The 12,855-nt window shown below is 32.7% G+C and overlaps 3 protein-coding genes across 3 annotated transcripts; 2 read left to right on the top strand and 1 right to left on the bottom strand.

Moving 5' to 3' along the window:
• Nucleotides 1-3,566: 3,566 nt before the first annotated feature.
• On the top strand, nucleotides 3,567-4,956 carry LOC126737625 (uncharacterized). The gene is made up of 2 exons (XM_050442602.1): nucleotides 3,567-3,984; nucleotides 4,199-4,956. Exons 1-2 carry the CDS (start codon nucleotides 3,672-3,674, stop codon nucleotides 4,324-4,326), a joined length of 441 nt encoding a protein of 146 aa, XP_050298559.1. The 5' UTR covers nucleotides 3,567-3,671; the 3' UTR covers nucleotides 4,327-4,956.
• Nucleotides 4,957-9,402: 4,446 nt separating this feature from the next.
• Nucleotides 9,403-10,144, top strand: LOC126737841 (INO80 complex subunit C). Its single transcript, XM_050442901.1, has one exon. It carries the CDS (start codon nucleotides 9,529-9,531, stop codon nucleotides 9,883-9,885), a length of 357 nt encoding a protein of 118 aa, XP_050298858.1. The 5' UTR covers nucleotides 9,403-9,528; the 3' UTR covers nucleotides 9,886-10,144.
• Nucleotides 10,145-10,963: 819 nt separating this feature from the next.
• LOC126737840 (uncharacterized) lies at nucleotides 10,964-12,354 on the bottom strand. The gene is made up of 4 exons (XM_050442900.1): nucleotides 12,151-12,354; nucleotides 11,721-11,908; nucleotides 11,479-11,660; nucleotides 10,964-11,407 (listed from the first exon to the last, which is right to left on the bottom strand). Exons 1-4 carry the CDS (start codon nucleotides 12,316-12,318, stop codon nucleotides 11,040-11,042), a joined length of 906 nt encoding a protein of 301 aa, XP_050298857.1. The 5' UTR covers nucleotides 12,319-12,354; the 3' UTR covers nucleotides 10,964-11,039.
• Between the last annotated feature and the right edge of the window lie 501 nt (nucleotides 12,355-12,855).

Here is a 12,855-nt window from a genome sequence, read left to right as displayed (position 1 = left end):
TAGTATAACATATTAATATTAGAAACACAGTTATTATTAATGTCTATATTTGAGTAAAAGTCAGAGTGCCAAGGTGTTCTTTTTTCAGAAGCAATAATAATTTGCTTTCGCTACTATTGGAATGAATACGTTATTTGTAATATTATGCAGAGTATTTTAAATGCCCGGCAAGAGATTTAATTTAGATGATAAAATTAAAATTTTAGATTTAGCAGAATTTAATTTAAGATTATGATTTTTTGCTCATATATATGTTTAAGTTATCTAAATCAATTATTAAACGCCTATTGAGCTATTTTTAAATAAAAACAAGCTATTGAAATATATATACACGGGAATTATGTACATTTCGCTTCAAATGTGACTATTTTCTATCTTATGCAGCGTAAATTTAAAAAAGTAGAGGAGGATCCCTGGGGTACTCCTTTGGTAATTGGCGCCAAAGTCAATAATAATGTATCATTGGATTGTTCTTCAACAAATTGTCTTAAGGCTCTAGCGGTCAAACATATTTTCTAAAAGGAGACATAGAGATGGGAATTATATTGAAATTGAACTCCTTTGGTTCTGGTACTTTTGGAATAGGCTTAATGATTGCCTTCTTCCATCTTGTAGGAATTTTCTGTTGTAATATGCATTTATTTATAATATTTATTAGCAAGTACAAGCATAAAGGTAAGCACAAGTTAATATCCCTAATGGAAAAATCATTCAAACCTTTTGCATTGGATTTTAAAGTAGGCAGTTTTTTTAAAATGTAATTCGTCAATAAGTTGAAAGGTTACCTGTTCATTATTAAATCTGTTATTCTTATAAAAATTTATGACATTTTGACTAGTAGTATCCGTTAAATTAAAACATTTAAGAAGTGATTTTGAATATCTGTATTTGGGAAGAAGTTGCTAAGTATCGTTCCAGTATAATAAGTCATATTGGGCTTAATGGAACTCCCTAATTTTTGAAGATGGACTCTTGACAAATAGCCATGACGGCAGAAAAGTAGGGTAAAATGTTGTGTATAAATGTCGAATTTCGAAGTTGCTAAAGGAAATCCACCACCATGAGTCAGAAAGACATCATTACCAATACAGACGTAAGAGACTTGTGCAGGAAATGCGTTTTATGTGCGGCAAATAATAAACCGCAGAAAAAGCAGAAAGCTTTGATGTATCAGTATAGCCTGGAAAGTCCCTTTAAATGATTTATCTTGCCATTCCGTTTCTTGAAGCGGAAGCACGGAATCAGTTGTGATAGACTAATTCAGTAAAAAGGTTGAGGTATACGCTCTACTAAACCAGAGAGTCTCTACTATTATCGATGCCTTAATAAAAGAATGAATCTGTTGATTTTGTGTATCTTTTTGGTAGCTACATTCAGACCAAGGACGAAATTTTGCATCCAACCTGTTTCACAACATCTGTAACATATTTGGAATTAAGAAAATGAGGGCTACTGCAATAAATCCGCAGTCAGATGGCATAGTAGACCGAATGAATAGAACCATCAATCGATATTTAATTAGAGAAGCCTCTAGCTACCAAAAAGACAAGGATAACTTTCTTCATGTGTTTCTGCTGGCTCATCAATGGGCCATTCATAAAAGAAACAGGAAAATCTCTAACACGAATTGTGATGGAAAGAAAACGTCGCCTTTCTTGGTTAAGGTACCAAACCAAAGGTAACCAAACCGATATAAGGTTTGGTTGTCTGTCAGAAACCGATGTTGCCGGGGAGGACTGCGTCAGTGAGCTACGTAAAAGAATGGATGACATTTATAGTCAAGTACACGTTTCCATTTAAGGAGTCTGTGATCAGATAAAGGACATATATGACGTCAATGTCAAAGGCCAGAGGTACAACAATGGTGACTTGAGTTAGCCGTAAGACGGAAACCACGAGGATATTGAGCTGTAATAAATCTAACCAAAGTCCCATGGCTCATCATTCTATTTTAGCCGGAAAGAAACGAAAGAAAGAGCCGGGGAGACAGAAGAGGCTGATTTTTTACCTGGTTGCCAAAGGGCCATCACACCAGTCGCCAATTTATGAGTACGTTTGGTACGCTTTATGTTCTTTTAAGGAGACTCGCATGCGAACTCGATAACTTGGACTGGAGGATGATTCGCAGTATGATGTTAGAGGAGATCTTCGGTTTACAGGCTTCCAAATTCTGGTGTGCTGTTATATCCACAACGTTGTTCTCTAGAGAATAGCGTGGATTGTTTTTTCTACAAGAGATCCTGTTGCAAGACGAGAATCATACCGATATCGGCCGGCATGCACCACATTTGGGATGATGTCGGGACGAAATGAGCTTAGGGAGAAGGCAAATAAATAAGGATATTGACAACGGCGCGAATATCAGGTATTCTTCGTCATTCCAGAATAATTGCGTTGCCGTGGAAAATTAAGGCATCTTTTGGAACCATGGTCTGATTATTATGTAGAAAATGATTATATAAAAATATGAATGAATAATATGAAGTCTTCTAGGAGCCCGCGCCGCCAGGAGTTAGTTTAAGTCGGACGCTCTTAAAATCAATATAAATAATAAATAAATACTGTGTAAATGAATAATGCTATTAATGTTAATTGATCGTGTTTAGTGTGGACGTGCAAAATAAATCAGTTGGCTATTTTTGTATAACGAGTATTAGTTGTAGAGTTGTAAAGTCTATAAAAGACTTCAAAAAACTTTTTCAGGGTATAGTTACATTCAAATCTTTTTTAAATTACTATGGCGAAATAGCTTTTGAAGCAAAAGTAATAGTGCAACTTAATATAGAGTCTGAAGAAGATCTTTCAGGGTATACAATGATATTATTAATATTTATAATATTATTTAATAGTCTTATGATGAATATCTTTATAAGATTTTTTTTTTAATTGAAGGATTGACCTTATTTAATAAGCTTTTCTACATAATATACATAGGTTGTTTGATTCTTTTTTTTGTATTTAGGCGTTTTGTATTTAGTATTCTTTTTCGCTGGTATTTGCAGTGTCTAAAAATAGACGAGTTAAGAACAGCCAGGAGTAAGTATGTGGTATGGGAGGATAACGAAGGATCAAACCTCCAAGGTAGTAACCTTGGAGGTTTGAGCCTTCGTTTCTCCTTTCTGTAATTGCATTTCTTGTTTCACCTAAAGTAGGTTATTTATTCATATAATATTAATTTCATCTTTGCAAAGTCTTATTTTTAACATGCCAATAGTAGTATGATAATAAAAAACTAATTTTCGGATTTTGCAGTATGATTCTTTGAAAATAATTCATATATTTAATGAATGTAAAGCGGTTTATTGTTCATATATTGGTTTGCTCATTTACATATAAGCCAACGCTGTTGATGGAAGTTTACGTAAAGTCCAGTGCAACGATATATTGGAATGGTCACCCGTCAAAACACCAGCATTTTACTTCTCAAACAATGTAAATACAAGGTCTGCGGCCCGCCAGGTCAAGCTTAATCGATATCCATTTGACTTCATTCAGTGGGGAAGCAGCTTAAAGTATTTGTGGATTTTGACAGTTGTCATCAACTGACAAGCGAACGGTTGGCGTTGGCATTTAAAAAAAGCTAACCTCAATCCAAACAATAAAAGAAATTCCAATCTAATAAAACCGTTATTTACAATATATAGCGTTTTTAAATACAAACAAACCCCAAAATGCGTGACAATATTGCAACTGCGGCCCCAATGGATACGTTAGCGCGTTGCGTTGTTGATACCCCCTTTAACGCCACCCCAAATGAACAAAAACCTCTCGCAATTAGCGTGTCTTCTAATGTCTATTACGGATATCAGCCCTTAACTCGACAAACCAACCATGAACGAGTTGATTCGGCCTGTGAAGACATTCTAAATAAGACTTTTAGCGAAATGGATACCGACCAGTATGAAGCTGACTGTTTAAATAGAAAAAGAACAAGGGATCAGTTCGAGTTGAGCTGCAATCAGGCTAAGAGAAAACGACATAATGGTGAGTTTTGTACAGTTTGTGAATATTATAAATAAATTTCAGGGTTTAACATGTAATATCACACTGATATCTAATTCAAGATATTATATCTATGATATTAAGAAAATAAGAATGAATAAAATCTAAATTTAAATATGACCTCATATATCCTAGCAAACCAGTTCAATTTTAGGAAAATACAGCTGGTGTCAATTAAATTTCTTTTAATTTTTAGAGCCAACAAAATTGGATTTGAATCCCCATAATAAACAATTCAAATCTTTATCGACTGAAATAGATGAGGAGCTTTTACGGGAAACTCATGGATGTACTTATTACCATTGGGTATCCAGCAATGTATAAGATGTAATTGGATTTTCTGTAAATTTTATTAGCTTAGTAGGGTTAGTTTAGTATGTAGCAAATAGTTAGACTTAGTTATAAACAGAGCATTGAAAAATGTAATTCCTTTTAATGGGATAATTTTTTTTTAATTGCTCTGAAGATATATTTTTTTATTCAATCTTTAGTAGGCGTATCTCAATTGAAATATCATAAATTTCAACCAGATAACTTAAATTCACTAAAAACTACACATTCTATATCCACTCTGGAAGTGGAATGGAATGTATTTCAAAAAGATCATAATAGTTGTGATAATTTAGAGTATCATTTTTGTATAAATTATGTGTATAATAATACTGATAATGTTCGGTCAAAATATGAACAGGGTATAAGATATACTATACCAATTTGATACTTTAAGGACTTAGATTAGTTTAAAAAAATGATTACTTAAGTATTTGGACACATTGTAATATTCAATTAAAATATTGAAACATTCTTATTTATATTGTATGACATTAAATGTTGAGTCATATCATGTGCAAATTTTTCTGTGTAAAACTGTATATTTTTGTTACTTATGTGTGGGTGCTATACTGAAAGACTTATAATGGTAAATTTATAATAAACCAGTTTTTCACTCAATAAGTCTAATTTTTTAAATTTAAATAATAAGATCTCTTTATTTTAAACCAAAATATTTTAATTTAACGTTTATTTATATTAAGTCTCCAAACAAGGATCACCCTTGGCAAAACAAAAAATAAGGCTAGATAATAATTGGTTTAACTAAATTTTCATAAAAATTAATGGTTCTTAAAATATTTCACACGAGAAATATTATATACATAAATAAAATTGTTCTATCGCAACTGTGAATTGAAACAAATCTGCATGTATAAAAAAACAAAAGTAAAGTAATCATGGGTAAATCCCCGGGCATCGAAAATATAATACAGGAGTAACTAATGCAAAATGCAACAGGAGTAACTGATCTACTAGTTAGCATGTTAGCAGTTAATTTCTAGGTTGCCACTTGTCAATCAAATCCTCTTAGTTTCTGGTAATATTCCATGCGTTGCTTTCAGGATTTTAGTTATTTTTTATGCTTGTTGTAAGGTTATTGGGTACCTATTATGTTCTTAAAAATATTCAGCTTGAGCAAATCTTACAAAATGGGTTCAAATAATTATTCCGCCATTAGTTATTTATTACCTCGCTCCGCTTCTTTGCCTTTATTTAAGATGAGGCCTAATTGAATTACCAGTTGCTGACATTAGAGTTCATTCTCAAATTAAGATCAGTTTGTCATAATACGTTTCTTCTTAAAATTTACGCGTTTATGTCAAGAGTTTTTATACTTTCATTCTTATTTTAAAATATGGGGTCCCTGCTGTTACATATGAGTCATTTAAAAATATTTACCATATAAAATGATGATATTAATAATGTCATTTATTATGCTACAATGTGACAAAGTTCAAATAAACGTGGTCTGGCACCTAACCTAAAGAAAACAAAAAAAAAAACAAAAAAGAAAACATTAAAACATATAAATACAGTAGGTTCGAAAATTAAAGTGAAACAAATAATACAAGTACACAATAATAAAACTATAGTGAGGACAACATCATTTATTGTAGGTTTTTAAACTAAAACCGATTGTGTTTGCAATAATTAATAAATAATAAACGGCATATTAAAAAAAAACTACTCTATATTGGAAATAGACTTTATATTTATAACTCTAGTGGAAACGAATACGAAACCTGGTCGTCTGCCTAAGGTTAAGATTATGTAGCTTCACGGCACCATGCACTCCAGCAAATAGAATGGAGTTTCTAAGAAGCTAGGTTTGCATTTTATGATTTTATGTGTTACATAATATGTAGAAGTGATGTGATCAACTTTTGTCCTACGTATGGAAAGCGCATTTCAGAATTTTGGATAAGTTGAATTTTTCTCGTTTAACGCATTTATAGTATACAAAATGGCAGTAATCAAGTTGAGATAAAATGAGAGTTTCAACCAATAAATATTTAATGTGTTGGGAAAGTATGTATTTAAATTTGCATAGGTAGAGATTTATTTTAAGATATACAGAGGTCAATTTCCTCAGAGCATGCGATTCGAAATTTAAGCGAATATTAAAAAAGCTCCAAATTTTAAGCTTATTCCAACAATGGAATAATTTATCGATTTGTGTGAATGCAGAAAAAATGAAAGTGATTAAATTTGGCTTTAATTAACTCAGATCCAATCATCAAGTAAATATCTTGCCTTGCATTAAACAACAAGCCGGGCCGAGATGACCAATCTGAAACCTCCACAACTGCTTTCTTCACCTGAGACATGCCGAAAACTTAGAGACACGAGCAAAGACCCGAAAATATTTTAACTTAGCCAAAAGCCATTTTATGATCTATGAAATTAAATGAATATATGTGAGGCATCCATGTCCTTAGAGATGTTGCTGATAACACTGCTGTTGATGCCCTGAAATCGGACTGAATTTTGGGTAATATGTGTCTGGGTGCAATAAAGTCATTTATCACGTTCGATACTAACAGCTCTAGCATTTTCTCCAGTATTGGTAGAATGCTTATAAGTCTAAACTCATCGTATACGGTAATTCTTCTCTGGATACCTGGCCACGCAGGCCATGCAGGTAATGAGGAAGCAGACTCTCTTGTCAGACTGGGATCCGCGAATGTGCCAATGGGGTTGGAACCCATAGTTGGTATCGCCAAATGCGTTGCGGTCGCGTCAATGAAGGGTCCGCTGGACAAGTGGACCCACCGAAGATGGACTGAGTCCCCTGGTATGAGACAGGCCAAAGCGCACATAGGTGGGCCCTCTGCCTGTCTCACCAAAAATCTACTACGCCTAAAAAGATGCGAAATTCGGCTAGTGACAGATTTTTTAACTGGTCACTGGTACTTAAGAAGCCATCTCCATACTATCGGTATTGCGGACAACCCGGAATGCCGATGGTGCTGTGAGGAGGATGAAACCGTTGACCATGTAATCGGGGAGTGCCCAGCACTCACGCGCGCCAGGTTCAAATACTTGGGTAACACTTTCAGTGTACCGAGTGACTTTAAGTCCTTCAGACCAGAGAGCCTTATCGGTTTCTCTAAGGCCGTTGAGCTCTGGTAACCCCCGGTGGGGCATGACGGGTCTATTAGGAGACCTATATGCATAACTGCCTTGGCAGCCCACTGTTTCGACAATTCAAGGTAATTCTTGTAACCTTGGAAGTAGTTACATTTTGATTTCATGAGAGATAATGATTTTAAATTTAGAAGAAATCAAACTATATTCAGATATTTCGTTAAAGTGTTACAAGGGGCTAAGAGAATGTTAGAAGAGCAGTAATTTATAAGAGCCATTTCAGCGCTAATAGCCATATTACCTAACTTTGTCGGCAAACTGATCTTTTATAGCAGTGATATCTCTTAGATGATATTGGGTATGTCAAAAAACTGCTACTTCCATCATTTAATTCCGACCAATTTTTTATTCGAATTAATTTTAACTTTATTCAACTCAAAAATAATATAAGCTTTTTTCGGTCATATTTCAAATAAAAGATAATGCTTAAAATCTTTATAGTTCTTATCTACCTGGGTATAAGTATGCGCTTGTATTATATCTCTTGTAGTATCAGCTATATGGGATTTGCGCAGTGTGAGATCTAAATGATTTTAAAGGAGAAAATTACGCAGAGTTGAGTCAGTTCGAAACTAAGCTTATTAATGGTCTTTCATCTAAAGAATCCTTTCTTAGTACTGAGTTAAAGTCTAAGTAACTTATAGAAGAATCAAACAGTACCGTATTGAAATTGCGAAAATCTCTATAAGCAAAAACGACTGTTTTTAGCTTGTTCAGACAAATCATTTAAATTTAAATAAGAGTAAGCAAGCCTATGATCAGTTATGACATATAAATCCATGGAATCCAATCGAATCAACTCCAAAATATGCTCCACACAAATGACGTCAATCAGGCATACTGAGTTCCGAGTCACTTGAGTTGGCTCATGAAAAATCGCATCTCCTCTCTACTGCAACACTTGGAACAGGCAATAAAGTCACATTAATATCACCCGTCCAAATAACAATTACGACATAGCAGACAGTTCTGATAACAATGTATAAATGACACCCAGCTGATTATAGTTGCAAGAAAGGCACCCTTCTTAGTCTTATAGACAATACCCAGCAAAGAACTGATAGACTTAATGTTAACACACAGCCAATAAAATATCCTAACTCAGTGAGACCACTAAAAATATTATATATACAATATTGCAAAAGAAATCACTCGCTTCATAAGCACACATTCCACTACCTTTTGTCAACCGATCACTATGCAATCGTTGATAATCAGGGATACTACTCATATAATCGGGGAAGTAGTCACTTAAACAGGTCTCAGATAAAACCAACAAATAGTATTTTTCCTTAATTATTAGTTATTTTATAATCGTTGAATGTGGGAATTAGAGATCTTATGTTAACATGTGCAATATAAAACAATTTTAAATTTTGTCTACGGACTGATTTTTTATTATTCTGTTTTAAAGTGTTTAATGGCTTACAGCTTATGTGCCTTGCATTGGATATACCTGATGAAAAGAGATGAAAAGGGATAACAGGAAGGAGGTAGGCATATTATATTGGTGCCAATTTGAGAAGAAGGATTTGCAACTATTTTATTATAATTATTTATACAATCTGGCAGAAACACGTCTTCAGAGTTTAAACTAATCACTTCTTGAACTCTATGATTCTATCCTCTACATGAAAGCCGGCTGTGGCTGTATCGATAAGTATAAAATTCTTATTACTAGTACTATTATCTATTGTCTACACTAGATTCACAAAATTGGTCCTATTATAATCTATATATGAAATGTTCCTAGGAGTATATTTGGTAAAATAAAAAAAAATATATCTCACCAAATGGATTCAACTTATTGCGCGATAAAAAATCAAACTATTATCTCGTTCCTCTTGTTCGCGTTTAGTGGAGATCATGCCTAATGAAATTTCCAGTTGCTGATATTTGACAGAAGTGTAATTTGTCGAAGTAAAGTAAGGTTATGATCAAGAAACGAAAATATAAACAAATCTATTGAAAAATAGAAAATACTATTACTACTGCTTTATTCATATTTTATCATTCTACAGCGAAAATAGACCATTTTTATTCAGCATGAACGCCGATCCACAAACCATCCCACAAAAACCAGTATTTAAATCTTCCTCCTGGTATCTATCCAGACAATCAAATAAAAAGAGAGCCTGGAAAGGCCTAAAGCAAATTATTTCATCGGAAAAATCGTTGCCGTGGGCGGAAAACGTGGTGCACTACAGCAGTATTAACGCTCCGCCATCATTTAAACCACCAGAAAAGTTTTCAGACTTGTCCGGCCTACTCGCACCTTACACAGATCCACAAAGCAGGTTAAGGTATGCCAATAAGGAAGAATATGCCACTATTATTGACCTTCCTATGGACATCACTGCAGGTTATCTAGCTTTAAGGGGTGCAACTAGTATTGTTGGTTAACTTTTATTTAGATAGACACAAGTGGTTAATTGAATACTTATTTTTTAGACTAGTTCAGGCACAGATGTAAATAGCTCTGTGCGGAGCTATTTACATCTGTGGTTCAGGTTGTAGTATCTAGGGAATAGTTTAAATTATGTACTAGTTACTAAAATTTCAGTTTGTAACACTTCTAAATACATGAATAAGTCTATTTGCTTCTTTATAATTAGATATATAAGATAATATATTGATAATACCCAATAAAATAGTTACCTAATTCAAGAAGTATTATTTGGTAAACTAATCAAACTCATCCCTGCCCTTAAGTCATTCTCAATATATTTGCTTTTTTAATGGACTTTTTTCACTTATTATATAAGGTTCTAAAGGTTAAGATTTAATAACTGCTTTGACAAATTTTAAAAAAATATGATCTTGTAAGGGTCTATTGATATAATTATTACAAAGAAATATACCAAAATGTATAATTAAATCTTACAATACCTTGAAAATTTGAGTTTTTCAACAAAACAAAAAATAAGGGTATAAAATTTAATACACTACAAATTTATTTATAAAAATTAATTACTTTAATTCTGTACCTTCAGAAGAAATATAACTATCAGTGTATGAGGGATAGTCTAAATTTCACTATACTAGAGTCTACTAGATTTATGTTTTCTACATAAAATAATAATTGCAGTCCTCAGTTGTCATCATCACCTTTCACACTTAAAAATCCTTTTCAAAACATTTGATAGTCTGAAATTATTTTTTCTTAAATCATAGTCTTATTTTAGTAATTCATAGCTGTGTTAAATAATTTACTTTCCTTACTTTTGATTTATTTTGAGTAATATGATATAGAGTTTTTTAATTAAATAATATAGAGTATGCCATTTTTATGTAAACTTGTCTGCAACTTAGGTACCTATTATATTTTTACAATAATAACATAAATGGATTCTGTTAATAAATAAATAATAAAGATCTATTATGCTGTAAAAGGATAAATTTTACAAAAGGTCAGTATCCCTATTACAATCTGCCAAAATTGAGTCAAAATTTAATTCCAATTGAAACATATACTACTGAATAAATTAATACTGATAAATTTATTGCTCAATTGTGCTATATAATATTTGTTACTGAGGTCATAAAAAATTATTATTTTAAGGTTTCTTATGAGGCTTATAATGAGGATTAGGAATACATGGGATATTTTTATTTAAGTCCAATGCTCTACTGCTGTCAGAGATTTCTTCTGATTTGGACCATTCCTTATGCATTTGTTCCTTTGGTACATAATGGGGGTTTGGAATACATGGTGTATGCCTATCAATCTCAGGAGGGTGATGTCCTTCTTCTGAATCCGTACTGTCTTCTTCTGTACTATCAGAATCATAATCATCAGGTGTTGAATCTTCATTAGATGAGCCACCATTAGGCAGAATTCTGATATCAGCGCATGACCGGAAGATTTCCTGGTTACCACATCCCATATCTTGGGTGCCATCATTACACAAGCCCCAAGAATTACCTTTAAAATTAATAAGATTAGACACATAAAATTAGACACATTAATAACTAATTATGATTTTTTATATTTACCAGTTCTATAATGCCACCTCATTACACATCTGTCACACACAAGATCTCTTGGGAGTCTTAATCTAGTGTGAACCAAATAATCCAGAGGGCGAATAGGTTGTTTATCTGTTCCATCAGCTAATCTAACTGGTTGAAAACATTCATCAGTTTCTAGTTGCGTAGGGTAGTCCAGTTTGCAGATTCTAAGATAGCCAAGAATTATCTAGTTTTATTGTAAGTTTTTAATATTAAAATCAACTTACTGGAAGTAAATGTTCCCAAGATGGTTGGCAGTTATTAGGGAAGTAACAGTTATAACAGAGCCTTGGGTATAGTTGTTAAACACTAAACCGTTACCGTATGTACCGCCGTTTTCGTTGCTTCTTGGCACTGGGTCTCTATAGTCGTCTCCGCAAATTCCGCATTTTCCTTCGTTTTTGTAATATTGGACCTAAAAATTAAAAATATATTTTCAGAAAGAAGAGAAGAGGCAACATGAGAATCCTAGACTTTGGATTATCAAGAAATGTGAAAGAAAACCAGAAATTTTCACGTAAAGAAAGAAGTTTTTTTTAGTTAGAAAATATAGATAATCAAAGAAACAATGGAAAATTGCAGATAAGTGGCTGTACATTAAAGAAAATTAAAATTTTACTTTATAGTTTATCTTACTAAGGGATGATATAAACTTACATAAAGTCCCCCACAAAAAAATTCATTATCCTGGTAATTGATGGGCGAACCACTATCAATTCTCCACAAAGAAGCCCTATTTGGGGGCACAATCAAATATCCATGACCCTTGACCTGGGCTACAAACAGAGCCACAAAAACCACACAAAAAACCCCCAATACTGACATAATTTATCACTTTTAATCGATTTGTGTTCACGTCCAAGCAACACATCTTATTTATAAGGATTATCATATCTGAAAAATCTTTTTAATCCAGAGATTAATTAATGTTTTTTTAAATCTAAAAAAATAAGTCCCTGCTTTTAGATAGTTGTTAATAGCTGTCTAGATATCCATCTCATGATACTTCTGGTGATTTTTTTCTGATTTGACAGATACATTTCTCTATCTTAGTTAGAGGTAGTTTTAATTTGAAAAATTTGTTTAAAATTCTTTTTTCCACGAACGATAATGGCAGTTTTTTTTGGTGTCGAAATTGTCGATTGATGAGTGTCAATTATGTTTGATTTACGAGTATAGGATTAATATTAAAATAATGGCTATTACGATACCTGATTATATTTATTATCGTGCATCCGTCAGATTATTTTTATTGCTCAAAAATATAATAATAATTAGATTGTTATATTGAAATTTAAATATATATACTATAAAGTGGCATTAAATTTTAGTAGTCCTTTTATATTAAATTAATAAAAAACC

This window comes from Anthonomus grandis, chromosome 6, assembly GCF_022605725.1.
Source record: "Anthonomus grandis grandis chromosome 6, icAntGran1.3, whole genome shotgun sequence".
In the NCBI taxonomy this organism is placed as follows: Eukaryota; Metazoa; Arthropoda; class Insecta; order Coleoptera; family Curculionidae; genus Anthonomus; species Anthonomus grandis.
Note: the sequence above shows the minus strand (reverse complement) of the source record. Positions and strands in the feature narration are given on the sequence as shown.

Bases quoted from the DNA above. Each gene is read 5' to 3' on its own strand.
- LOC126737625 (XM_050442602.1), top strand. From the start codon at position 3,672: ATGCGTGACAATATTGCAACTGCGGCCCCAATGGATACGTTAGCGCGT. The intron at 3,985-4,198 runs GTGAGTTTTGTA...TTTAATTTTTAG, and splicing joins TAAGAGAAAACGACATAATG to AGCCAACAAAATTGGATTTG.
- LOC126737841 (XM_050442901.1), top strand. From the start codon at position 9,529: ATGAACGCCGATCCACAAACCATCCCACAAAAACCAGTATTTAAATCT.
- LOC126737840 (XM_050442900.1), bottom strand. From the start codon at position 12,318: ATGTCAGTATTGGGGGTTTTTTGTGTGGTTTTTGTGGCTCTGTTTGTA. The intron at 11,661-11,720 runs GTAAGTTGATTT...TGGCTATCTTAG, and splicing joins CTTGGGAACATTTACTTCCA to AATCTGCAAACTGGACTACC. The intron at 11,408-11,478 runs GTAAATATAAAA...TTAATTTTAAAG, and splicing joins GAGGTGGCATTATAGAACTG to GTAATTCTTGGGGCTTGTGT.